The sequence below is a fragment of the Lactuca virosa genome, chromosome 4, assembly GCF_052849685.1.
Source record: "Lactuca virosa cultivar CGN04683 chromosome 4, Lactuca_virosa_CGN04683_v6, whole genome shotgun sequence".
NCBI lineage: Eukaryota > Viridiplantae > Streptophyta > Magnoliopsida > Asterales > Asteraceae > Lactuca > Lactuca virosa.
The window spans coordinates 90642523-90655212 of record NC_136429.1 but is presented as its reverse complement, the minus strand read 5'-3'; the positions used below and the strand labels follow the sequence as shown (position 1 = coordinate 90655212).

The window sequence follows — 12690 nt, the reverse complement described above, 5'->3', positions numbered from 1 at the left end:
TATATAAAGTTATAAACCAAGAGACAAAGAGGGTAAACCTTAAAAGACATCCATTTCTTCCAAGATGAGGTTGACCATGGCTGCGGCTATGGCAGCAACATTAATAATAAGCACCTCAATTTGTGTATGGAGTGGTAAAAAAATCAGAGTAGAAATTACCAATTTGATTAGATACGATAATGTGATGGTTATTGAGTGTCGATCATCAGATGATGATTTGGGACAACATAAGTTGTTATATGGCCAATCAATGGAGTGGAGATTCAATCCCAATTTTTCAAAAACAACATTGTATTATTGCAATGCTATGTGGGAGGCGAAGCAAATTCATTTTCATGCATATGAATACATGAGGGATAATTATGGTTGTGGATTAGACTGTCGCTGGTTGTTTACCGTTGATGGTTTGTATGCATACAACTCCAAGAATGAGTCTTGGGATTTTCGGTTTTCTTGGTATGTATAAATTATAATATTTCTTTTCTCATCATCATGTTTCAAATTTTAGTTAGTGAGTTTCAACTTTTTAGTTTGGTTTGGCGAGTCAACTATAGTAAGTAAAATGGAGAAAATCAAGAATTGGGAAACAAAATTTTTGCTTACCTTTTTGGTTGTGGTATCGTTATTTTGTCTTTTATTACAATACCTTTAATGGAAGCTTAAATTCAAAACAAAAATTCAAAAATAGTTGAAATTTACGAATGTCACTCAGAATTGTTGGGTGAATTTGTTGGTTGTGGTTTGTAGCTGCTGAGTTCATCTAGGTATCGTTTTTTGTCTGCCAAAGCCTTTGCTTCATATGGTTCCTTCTCCTCAACTACAAAACAAAATATACATACATCATAAGAATATATAGTTATATAAAAATAAAATTATTAAAAAAAAAAAAAAAAAACTGTAACCTGTTAATTTGTTCCATCGTTCGCCAAGAACCCTTCCAATCTCTTGAAATGAGATACCAGGGATGTCCTTTTTGACATTCTGAAATTGGAGTTAGGTGAGTCGAGTGAGTAATCATAAGGGGCGTTATGGTAAATTCATATAATCTACGGAACAAACGGAACGGACCTCTCTTTCAATCTGTGAGAAGAACATGAAACCACTCATTGCTCTCTTGGGGGCATTTGGGTCTTTCTTCTTCTTTGGTTTTCTCTTCTTTGATCCATCGTCTTCATTGGCCTTGGGTCTTTTCTTACTTGAAGATGGCTTAGAAGTGGTAGGAGCAGCTTCTTTCTTGGTTTCCTTCTTCACAGGTTTCTGAAAATAAAACCAAAATTGAATTACTTTTAAACAAAGTAGATTCTTGATGTAATGGGAATAGTAATAGTAATAGGAAGGAAGAAATGAAAACCTCCTTTTCCTTTTCGCCTCCACTTTGACTACCATCAGAATCATCTCCCCCAGAATCATCAGTAGGTGACCCTCCATCATCTTTGTCAACAACAAAATCTTCATCCTGCATAATTTACTAACCAAATTCAACTTTCATTTTCATTTTCTTATTAGGATGCTATAATAAAGAATTGTTGAATGAAAAAAGTTGTGACCTCCTCATCACTATCATCAACACCAGCTTCATTCTTGATCCTCTCAAGATGTGGGTCAACATTATCATCTTCCTCATCCTGCAGCACAGCAGCAACACCATCTTTTGTGGTTTTTGCAGCACCAAGATTCATGATTTTAAGACCTTTTGAACTGTGCAGTATTTATATCATCAGAATGCCACTCATGCTTAATTCAAATTTTAAAACAATACTTATACTGACTTGATGAAATCAAAGAGATTGTGATATTCGTTTCTCTGAATGTTCCTGAAAAGATGTTCTTGTTCTGTCTTCAGTCTAATAAGAAGATCAAAATAATGCATATTTGATCCTCCAGCAGCATGTCTTTCAAATTCCACATAATCAATCTAAATTAAAATCAAAACTAAGTCAAGGAAATATTTAATTAAAAGAATTGAATTGTAACGTAATACCTCGTCATATAGGATAAGAGTAGGAGGTTTTGGTAGAAAGAAGAAGCTCTTTTCAAGTGGATAAAGAACACCATCTTCTGCTTTTAAAGATGACTTCACAGCATACCCATCTTGACAACTTCTGAATTTCCCTGGTCTTGTGAGTTTTGTGCCAGATAAGCCTCTTAATACCATTGTGAACACTTCATGAATCAGTCCCTGACAATTTAAAAGCTTAAATGCAACAAATAGTAATGTTCTTTCATTATATTTTCAGTTTTTCTTTTCGTATCAAGGCATTGTATTTTGAAATTTCTACTCACTGTGTAGCATTCTGCTTTTGATTTTCCATTTAATTAAGATATGGTCGTTTGAAAAAGCCACCCAATTATAGTAATGAAAATTTGAATGGCATTGCTACCTTATAAGATGGTTCTAGTTTGTCCTTGTATTTGGTAGCAAATAGATCTTCATTTATTGACAAGGTGCTTTCCACCACATAATCCGTTTCAAACTGTGTCAACAAACAAACACAGACAATAAATACATCTCTGATTTCTTCACAAAAGATTATATAGTTATATATAAAAAGCACTGGAACAACAGACCTGCAACACTATATGTGGATACATGGTTTGTCCTTTACGAATAGGTGGATCGAGAGTAACAACAACAAATGTATGTGGTTGGTTTGACTGCATTATAACAATTAAAATATGATTTATAAATAAGAATAGCCAATATAGCAATGTACATTGTCTTTAGAAATTTGTGGGAAATTGTAAAAGATATAGGCAACATGCTTTAGTTGGTTTGACTACATGGCTAGCAATGTAGTTGCATTTTTTTAGCAATTAAGGTAATATGCAACCTAAATAGACAAACCTTGGGTAGTACAAACACACGGACTACACTGCTGAACTGGATTTTGAAATCATTGGCTTGCCCTTGAAGTCTCAAAAAGGATAAGTGAAGTTCAACATTGTATCTACCCCTGCAAGGGAAAGAGACTTTGCATAAGTTTGAGTACTTTTAAGGAGGAAATGCTAGGAATTGAATTCCAATGGAATTCAATTGCATACTCAAGATTGGAATGGAATTGAATGCATGGAATCTGGAAAAAGAAGTAACCTTGGAGTAAGAATTGCAATGCCCTCAAATGTAACAACGGCTTCCTCACCTCCAGCACCAACATCTGCCATTGACATTATTTTCTCACGGAATACCTGTGCAGGTGGACGATTTTCATCACCAACAAACTGTGTGTTGTTGGTGGGAATATGAAAACTTATCTCCATCAAAGAATCTTTCTGCATCAAATGAAAAAGAAAAAAAAAAGATAGTTCAAATCAAAACTGTCATATACCATGAGGAAGAAATTTGAAAGTAATTAACAAAGAGGAACCTCGTTTGCACCAGTTGTGTCATCCACATGGAATTCCAATATGACATCATTCTTTCCTTGTAGCTGTGTTTGGGAGACATCAGCTAAGGAGACTTCAAATGCTTGCTTTGAACCAACAAGAAAAGACAGCATATTGCCTGAAAAGTTTCAGAAAAGAAGATACAAGTATGAATAACATGTTAACTAGTTTCATTTACATCTCAATATTACTAAATGTGTGTTGCTCCACAGTATACTAATTTGGAGATTTTACAAAACAAGATAAGGATAAAGGTCTCAACCATTTAAATCAACTTCTCCCCAGTTTTTCCCACTAATAGAAAGCTGTTTCTCTTCTGTTGTTAACCCACAAGAGTTCTGGAAAAAGTTGGTCAGGCTAATAACATCCTGCAATATGAAATAGAACACTATGATAAGCACAAGGATGTCTGATATGTAATAAAGATACATGCATGAATCATCATGAAAAGCTACCTGATCACGAAAACCAGTGAACTTGTACTTCAAACCATCTTTGATTCTAACAGCAAGCTGATTAGTCCGTGGAACTTTCATCCATGTAAGACCAGAAATATCAGACTTATCAACTTCAACAGCCTTACCACCTCCTTGTTTCTTCCATAATATACCACCTGGATGAACTTTAAGCTGACCTGGATTCTGGATTGTTCAGAATAAAGCATGTTAGAAAGTTGTAGGGAGATGGAGTAAAGGAATGAGAAGATTAGATTGGAAAATAAATTACCAGTTTCAATATGAATTGGTTATAAACATTTCAGTTTTCATAACATGGTATGTATCAATTTGCAAAGATTAGTTACAATCTGAACAGCAATAAAAGATAGATGAAAAGAAAAAACATAAGAAGGCTTGAATTGAGAAAACTCACGGCGCCCCCACGACCTCCGAGAGATATATTGTTGAATAAGTGGCCATCTGCCATTGTTTCAAATTCAAGATGCGAAGAACTGCCTCAGCTGCAGATTGTTTGATAATCAACTGGTGCTTCGAGTCATCAAGATGCCTACAAATCACTCGATCAATCAATTAATGTTTATCAATAATTCCGTTGAAATGAAAAATAAACCTGATAAGCAATAACGCAGGACAGAAATCATTACAGTTTAAATCTACGACCAATGTATTGATGACATACGTCCCTAGTGTATTAAACGCAAACTCAATCCATTCTAATCTTCGGCCGAATACATCAGATTTCGGAAACTAGAAAACATCACAATTTCATTCAGAACGAAAACCAAAAACGAGGGGTTGTGTAAACCGTATCAGTAGCAAATGTAAGTCAAGCTAGGAATAATATTAATGGTATCAAAACATCATCCCTTCATTGTGCTACTTTCCTGTGAAAAAAACGAGTAGATTCGATGATCCTATATTAGCTTCTACGAGTTTCTTTCCTATATCGGATCAACTGGAAAACAGGTCAATAAACCAGATTTTGTTCAGTAAAAAACAGAGATTCACAGAATCTATAGACAAAGTGACAGTCGAGTTAACAGATTGATTTAGATTGATAATACGTGACTTACTGGGATTCGAACTACACGAATAATTGTTATTGATTGATAGGAGCCATGAATGGTATGATTTGATTTGATTTGATTTTGTGTGTGTGAGAGAGAAGGGGGAGGCGGGGAGGGCAAAACTATGAACAAAGTTTACAAACAAATCCCTGGTCATTGTTGTATGGGGTCAAGGTTTGTTAGGTTTTCGCTCACAAAAGTTAAGGAATAACGTAAACTTCGTATATACTTTTAAAATCATAACATTTCATCATAAAAGCACAACTTTTTACGTCATACGAATTTTGAATTTTTTTTATTTCATATGAATCTTAAACGTGATAATAACCATGTATGTAATAAATAATTAGTTCAATCTTAAATGTAATAATAACCATGTATGTAATAAAACAAATAATTAGTTCTCCAAGCAAAGTCCTCGTGATATATAGAGAAACTTGGAGCCTAACTTGATCCATAAATAAGCTATGGGAATACTACCACCCAAGGTGCATGGTGGTGTGATGTGGCCTTGGTTGTAGCATGACAACACCACCCCCTTTGGTGTTAGTGCCCACACTACAACACTTAACTTGTACGACTTGCATTAGAACTTGTAGTGAAAGGGTATCGGGGTGTAGCGGTGGTATGTCCTATAAAATGAAAAAGTGTGAAAGATTGTGGGGTTGATGTGTAGTGTGGTGGTGCAATATATATATATATATATATATATATATATATATATATATATATATATATATGTATATATATATATATATATATATATATATATATATATATATATATATTGTGTGTGTGAGAGAGAGAGAGAAAGAACGGGTCCATATATAAATGCAAGAACTATATAGTATACTAGACGAATTTCTGTGCGTTGCGCAACGAAGATTAAAAATATATTGTTAAAATATTGAAAAATATATGTTTAAAATGGTTATGTTATTGACATTAACTTTGAGATAATATTTTTACACTAAATTATATATATATATATATATATATATATATATATATAATCTCAATTATTTTGAACAATAATATTCATTAACATCAACCCACATTCCTCATTAATAGAATTAAATATAATTATGTATTTAGTATTATTTTTAACAATTATTATTATTGATTAATTATATTTTTACTTATACGATCATTTTCTAATTTCAATAATAATGTTCATTTAAAATACAATTTATTTATAACTAAATGTAATTTATAATTTGATGTGATTATCATTTAAAATTGTTATTCATTAATTTTAAACCACTTATTATTAATAATAAGTTAAAGAAGACTTTTAAGAAACACTTAATATTATTATTAAAATGTGAAACATACACTAAATAATAAAGCGATAAGATAGACAATTTGCATTTCAAAAAAGACTTGCATGGCTAATATGACATATCCATGTAATTTGATTTTATTATTTATAATTATTGCTTATTAATTTTAAAACCACTTGTTATTATTAATAAGTGAAAGAAACTTTTAAAAAGCACTTATTATTATAATTAAAATGTTAAACATATACTAAAATATAAAGTGATAAGATTGACAATTTGCATTTTAAAAAAGGCTTACATAGATAATATAGATAATATGACATATCCATGATTTTTAATTAATTATTGTTTTGAAGCAACATGAACATACAAACATGTATACAATAGTTAATTAAATATTATATATATCACCTTCCATAACATATGATCGATAACATGAATCTAATCTAATTTACATTAAAATTTCAACCACAACCTACAATTATATTCTTAAAAGAATACTTAAATCAAGAAAATACAAAAAAGAATTAGTATATAACAAAGTTACAAATTAAAAACTTCAACATAATAACATGGCTCGAAAAATTGTTCAAAGTCCTCAAACCAACACAAAAAACTTTAAACTTGTTTTCTTTGTGACTTTTGTATGTGATTTGTATTTGTGTGTCTACTCAAAAAGATTAAGCTTTTTTATAGTAGAGTATCCATTAATTGTTTATTAAATATATTATATAAGTTATAAAACCTTTGAATTGTTAATCATTATTAAGAGACTTTTGAGTGGTATTCATTAAAATAGGAGGTTTCAAATGCATGAGGTGTTTGCAAATTTTTATGGGGGTTTCAAATGCATGAGTTCAAGGAAAAATGCTAGCTTTATAAGTATGTATGATCCATGAAATACTAATATTGTAATGTCCCCAACATTATGAGAAAAAAAATTATTTTAATTAAAACAAAACATTAATTATCTTTAAGCCAAACATTCATTATCCTTTTCTACATATTCAAAAGTACTTTATAGGAAAAAAACAGTTATCAGAGTACAATCCCAAAATCATCATAATGCGGAAACATGGGTGGATGTGTTGCGATCAAACCGGACCCTTTTCTTTCAAACTGGAAGTACTTGAAACATAAACTGAAAACTGTAAGCACGAAGCTTAGTGAGTTCCCCAAAATACCACATACTAAACAAACATACTGTCAAGCATATATGGTTGTCGGCCTACCCCTTCGGTCTATTTCAACCGGATACTGCCAAACATATCTGGTTGCTGGCCTACCCATTCGGTCTATTTCAACCAGATGCTGCCAAGCATATCTGGATGCTGACCTACCCCTTCGGTCTATTTCAACTGGATGTTTACAAGCATATTTGGGTGCTGGCCTACCCCTTTAGTCTATTTCAACCGGATATCTGGTCTATTTCTCCACTACTACTACCACATAATATCATGACAGAAATCACAGAGTCATCAAGCAAATACAGGCATAACTGACAATTATCACAAAGACAATCATCACACTATAACATAAACTAGTGGGTCGGCCTTGGTGCCTTCGACCCACGGCTACTGCGAAGGAAGACTCACCTCAAACCGCTGATAATCAACTAACCGCTCGGGTCGCTGAAGCAGATAACCTTGCACCAACTAACAATACATACAACTTTAATTAATAATTAGCCCGATAACTCAAAATCCGAGGCCCAAACCATAATCCAACTTCCTAAAGGGTAAAATACTATTTTACCCTTTTCTTACTTGGCCCAAAACCAAGATCCAACCCATTAGCACAAAAAGCCCAAATCTCTAAATGGCAACCCAAAGCCCAATATGGCCCAACTTCCTAGTTGGGCCCAAAACCATCATGAGACCAATACTAAGAAAGCCCACATACTATCCATGGCCCAAAGTCAGAAGTTCAATGGCCCAACAAGCCCAAACCTTAAAAGGCCCGAAATTATCTTGCTGAGGAGTACGCCCCGTTTACCAGACAAAGCACAAAGTACACATGATCGATGCATAATTCCGCATTACGCTGAGCGTACCTCCATGTACGCCCAACGTACTCGACAGAGACCCAAAAATCAACATTAAGCTCTTAATGGTTAAGACAATGACTTCCAAAATTAGATATGACCCTAATGAGATGTCTTAATGTTGGATTAATGTCTAATTCCATAACTATATTTGGTATGTACTTGACCCGACCTGGCATGGTCCATTTGGGTTGCACTTCACCGGCACAATTTATATGGATAGTCTTTTGAGAATAGTATATTTATGATTTATATTAATATATTATAAGTTCTAATATATTAATATGGAATCATATTATTTAATTAGTATTGATCAAGAGTTAATTTAGAATTAATTAAGTGATCAAAAAGAACTAATTAAATATGGACTCTTATATATATGGAATGGGCCAAGTTCATTTAGGTTGGGCTAAGCTTTCGTGGATGGTCAATGGAGCTTTTAACTCATGGATCCTATGTAAATGAAAGGTCATGGGTATTAGGGTTTACATGGATGTAACCCTAATCCTCCATAATATATAAAGGGGTTATTGGCTCACAAAATTGGAACAAGTGTGTGAAAATAAGAGTGAGCCGATTTTAGTGTGCATACATATTCTCTCAAATTCTTCCAAGGTGTTTTGGTGATTTGTGATTCCATTTGAGGCTTCCACACTATTGGGGCTAAGCTCTTAAAGCTTGAAGACATCAAGCTATATCAAAAGGTATGTCATCTAACTAGAACTTTGTAGTATAGGTGCTTCATAATATGCTAGTTAGGATGAAACCTTGGAATAGTTAATATTTGCATGTATAATAGAGAAAACATAGATCCAAGGTTTATAGGGTTGCATGTACACCATAGGAGTGTTAGAATGCTCAAAACCCAACAGTGGTATCAGAGCCATGGGTTGTTTTCTATTATATTTGATGCAAATGTATTTTTTTTTTCAAGTTGAAGGAAAAAAAAAAGAAAAAAAAAAACATGAAGTTTGTCAAATTTTATGATAATTACTTGATTTTATGAAAAACTAATTATTTATAAAATTTGAGTCACTTTACTACAAGAGTTGAATTAGGTCAATTTATTAAAAGATAGAATGATATGATTATTTTATTTGTTTTAAAAGTTTGATCTAAATGGTTTTAAGGAGTTACATATTTTGTCATAAAATTTTGGAGCTCAAATTTTTTTTTTTTTAAAGTTGTGATCTTAAGGGTTTTTGAAACTTCCATAAGTTATGGATATGAAAGTTTTTTTTAAAAAAAAATTTGATTCAAAGTTTTTATGGAGTTACAAAATTTGGTGTTAATGTTTTAAAGAATTCCATAACTTGTTCTTAAGTTATGGAACATGGAAAGTTTCATCATAAAACACCATTAATTCCATAAGTTATGGAATCCAAAGGTTTTCAAGAATTACAAAACTTGCCCTCAAGTTTTGGAATTTGAGAAAAAAAATTTATGAAAAAAAGAATTGAATTCTAAAACTCTTGGGTTCATAACTTAAACAATTAATTAAATTGTTTTAATTTTGAGTTTAATAATTGGAATTATGATGTTTTGTTGAATAGTTCAAATTAACTCTTATGGACTTTATTAATAGTTAATTAAAGCGTTTAATTAAAAGAGTATTATTAATCCATAAATATATGGTTTGAGTTTAATTAAATTAAAAGTCTAGTTTAATTAATAGATTAAACCACCAAGTATTTTAAATGTCTAAAATACACCCTTATACTATTATAATATTAAAAGTTTAATATATTATATGTATAAGAGTAAGTTGTCTTACCATTAGTAGGCCTCATTCATGAAGCCGGTCTATAAGGGGGGTATAAGGTTACTGCCTATAAAATGGCAGTTTAATGGGTGTCCACTCTCACTCACCGCTTCCTTGACTGGTGGAGGGTCGTTAGCCGAACAGGTAGGACAAGGACTATAATTCTCCCTTCATTATAAGTATAATGATAAATACTAAGTAACTAAACACTTATAAATTCCCAATCTTAGTTACTTAGGAAAATGTGAATAAGGTGCTAATCCATGAAATTACACTTTGCACTTTGTTTAAGCTGTTAGTGGAGCGTGTGTGGTTAACCGGCACACTAACCTGGACTTAACAAGGTAGGCAAAGGGTAACTTAATGTTTATCATAGTATCGTTGGAGCGTGTGTGGTTAACCGACACATCGATTGAGGGGTAAATATTAAGGGTACCAAGTATATTTGCATGGTTACTTCACACCTTGTTTTGTGATCCTCGGCATCCCAGTCACAAAACCTGAAGGGCACACTCGAGATTGAAACATGCCATTGAAAAGTTCAATGAATCTCAAAAGATCTAGGAGTTTCAAATCCAAGTAAAAAACCTAATTAAATTATTTCGTTTTTCATGGTGGAAATTGGTAAATCGCCATTTACCTACCTTCAACTATTTTATAACTCGGATTACGACATCCCTCTTCCAGTTATAAATAGGTTGTTGGATCCTAGCCTTAATATTTCATATTGGGTGTTATATTAAGGACTTTAGATCAACTATCTTGAATATCTCCCAAAAGATGTCGAGTTCAGACATTTATGATCTTCCCAAATCTCTTGGAACTTTACTTCCTCCACCTCCTCCAATTATTCTCCCTAACCCACAAGTTCAAGGTCACTCAAGCCCTAATGGCAAGCAAGGTCTATGTGTGATCACATCTTAGAGATGAAGTCACATATTGACAAGCCGGGAGAGTTGGGTGTCAAACTCTTGAGAAAGTTCATGGTTCAATCACTTTCTAAGTCACATAGTGAATTCCTTTGGGACTACTATGAAACAGACTATGACATGAACCTTAGTGATCATATCTATTTGCTTGGTGCTGCTGAATCAACAATGATTTGGAACGATAGTAAAGCAAATTTGATTAGAAGATCAACTTCCCAAAAACTTTATGGACAGTGACAATGGTGACACTGGAAAACCAGAAAAAGCATTCTCTTCCCAATGGAAAGGGATTGGCCATAGTCAACCCGGTTGACCAAATGGTAAAGAGAAAGGCTAAGTCTGAGATAGTCCCATTACCAAAGGGTCCATATGTTTATTTTGCCAAAGGAAGGGGCGTTGATTGCAAAGCTGGCAAATTTACCTAAGGATGTTAAAGTCAATAAGTTTGACTCTACATCAGGTATAGCTCATTATCTAACTCTGTTAAGTTCTATTATGAGATCCTCATTACATGATGTGACTGGATCACATGTTGATGTTTTAATAATCAAAGAATAGAGAGAAATCTTAAAGGAAGTATATGCTGATTCTGATCGCGAAGGTGGATTTCGATCGCATCAGAATTTTGAGCAGTTGCTTAAGAAGTTATGATATATTGCTAAGGAATAGATAACAACAATTTTCCATGTGGATTGTAAGGATAAGTTTTTCCGCAAAGTTTTAAAATAAAAGAAAATTGTTTAATTTTATTTATTTGAAGTATCCTTACAATGGCATTTGTGGAAAATTGTTGCTTATATGATTCCACTGACAGCAATATTGGAAAATGGATTTGATTCTTTCATTTGTGTTAGTGTCTAAATTTACCAAATCAGGAAAGTTCCTCATCACCCAAGTTTCAATTGGACCGAAACTTGGAATCATGCAAGTTGAATAGTATGATGAATGAGAACTTTCAAGCATTGGAAAATCAAGACTAATTACTTGTTCACATGGATGTGTGAGTCAAGTGAAGGACTAAAGGGATCGAGTACACATTCTTGTGCACTGGTCATGTCCACCGCAAAGCTCGTTAAGACTATTTGATTTACTAAAGTTTAGTAAATATGGTTATACTTACAAGTTTAAGTATAATTCTGAAACATTGGAAAAGTCTCAATGTATGGCAGAACTAATGGGAAGAATCAAATTAGGCAGAAAGATAAAAGTTTCTCAAATCTGAAAAGATGGGAGAGTACTTTAGTATCATGTTTGTGATCATCTTAATGATTTAGAAATCATATCACAATTAGTCCTCTAAATGTCATCTTAGTGCATTCTTATGACTAAGAAGAGGAGTCATGAATTGTTGAAATGGTTAGATCAGGAAGATGAGTCATACTTCGTTCCAAAACAATTCTTAGAGTCATACTCCAAGATTGTAACTTGAGTGACATATCTTAAAGAAAGGTTTAAAACACTTGTCAAATGTAAGAGTAAAAGTGTCCTACTCTTGTACTTTTGAAATTGGTAAGTTGTGATGTTTTGGATAAAACAAAGACCAACTAAGGCCAATTGTGTGAAATGTTTGTCTTGATAAAGAATCCGTACTATCTCTTGAATAATTGGCAAGATAGTCTTATATGTCAAGAGGATAGTAGGAGTCTTAAAGATCCTAAAAAGAATTTCAAGAACTAATCAAGAATAAAACCTGAGGTTCTTCACTAGCACATGACTTGAGGTTTATAACCTATCGTGTTGACATATTCTGTGCCCATTCTAGT

The 12690-nt window shown here is 32.9% G+C and overlaps 1 protein-coding gene across 2 annotated transcripts; it reads right to left on the bottom strand.

Annotated features, from left to right (window-relative positions):
• Positions 1 to 579: 579 nt before the first annotated feature.
• Positions 580 to 5075, bottom strand: LOC145106293 (FACT complex subunit SSRP1-like). 2 transcript variants are annotated; one of them, XM_079043303.1, is made up of 17 exons: positions 4916 to 5075; positions 4487 to 4589; positions 4255 to 4389; positions 3840 to 4025; positions 3647 to 3752; positions 3366 to 3502; positions 3092 to 3270; positions 2846 to 2954; positions 2569 to 2655; positions 2382 to 2474; positions 1982 to 2179; positions 1770 to 1915; positions 1548 to 1698; positions 1352 to 1456; positions 1069 to 1257; positions 903 to 981; positions 580 to 817 (listed from the first exon to the last, which is right to left on the bottom strand). In XM_079043303.1, exons 3-17 carry the CDS (start codon positions 4306 to 4308, stop codon positions 705 to 707), a joined length of 1932 nt encoding a protein of 643 aa, XP_078899429.1. In that variant the 5' UTR covers positions 4309 to 4389; positions 4487 to 4589; positions 4916 to 5075; the 3' UTR covers positions 580 to 704. The 2 variants fall into 2 exon arrangements, with proteins under 2 accessions (XP_078899429.1, XP_078899428.1); XM_079043302.1 differs by lacking the exon at positions 4487 to 4589.
• Positions 5076 to 12690: the final 7615 nt, after the last annotated feature.

Bases quoted from the DNA above. Each gene is read 5' to 3' on its own strand.
- LOC145106293 (XM_079043303.1), bottom strand. From the start codon at position 4,308: ATGGCAGATGGCCACTTATTCAACAATATATCTCTCGGAGGTCGTGGG. The intron at 1,916-1,981 runs GTATTACGTTAC...ATTTTAATTTAG, and splicing joins CTCTTATCCTATATGACGAG to ATTGATTATGTGGAATTTGA. The intron at 1,457-1,547 runs GTCACAACTTTT...TAAATTATGCAG, and splicing joins TTGATGATAGTGATGAGGAG to GATGAAGATTTTGTTGTTGA.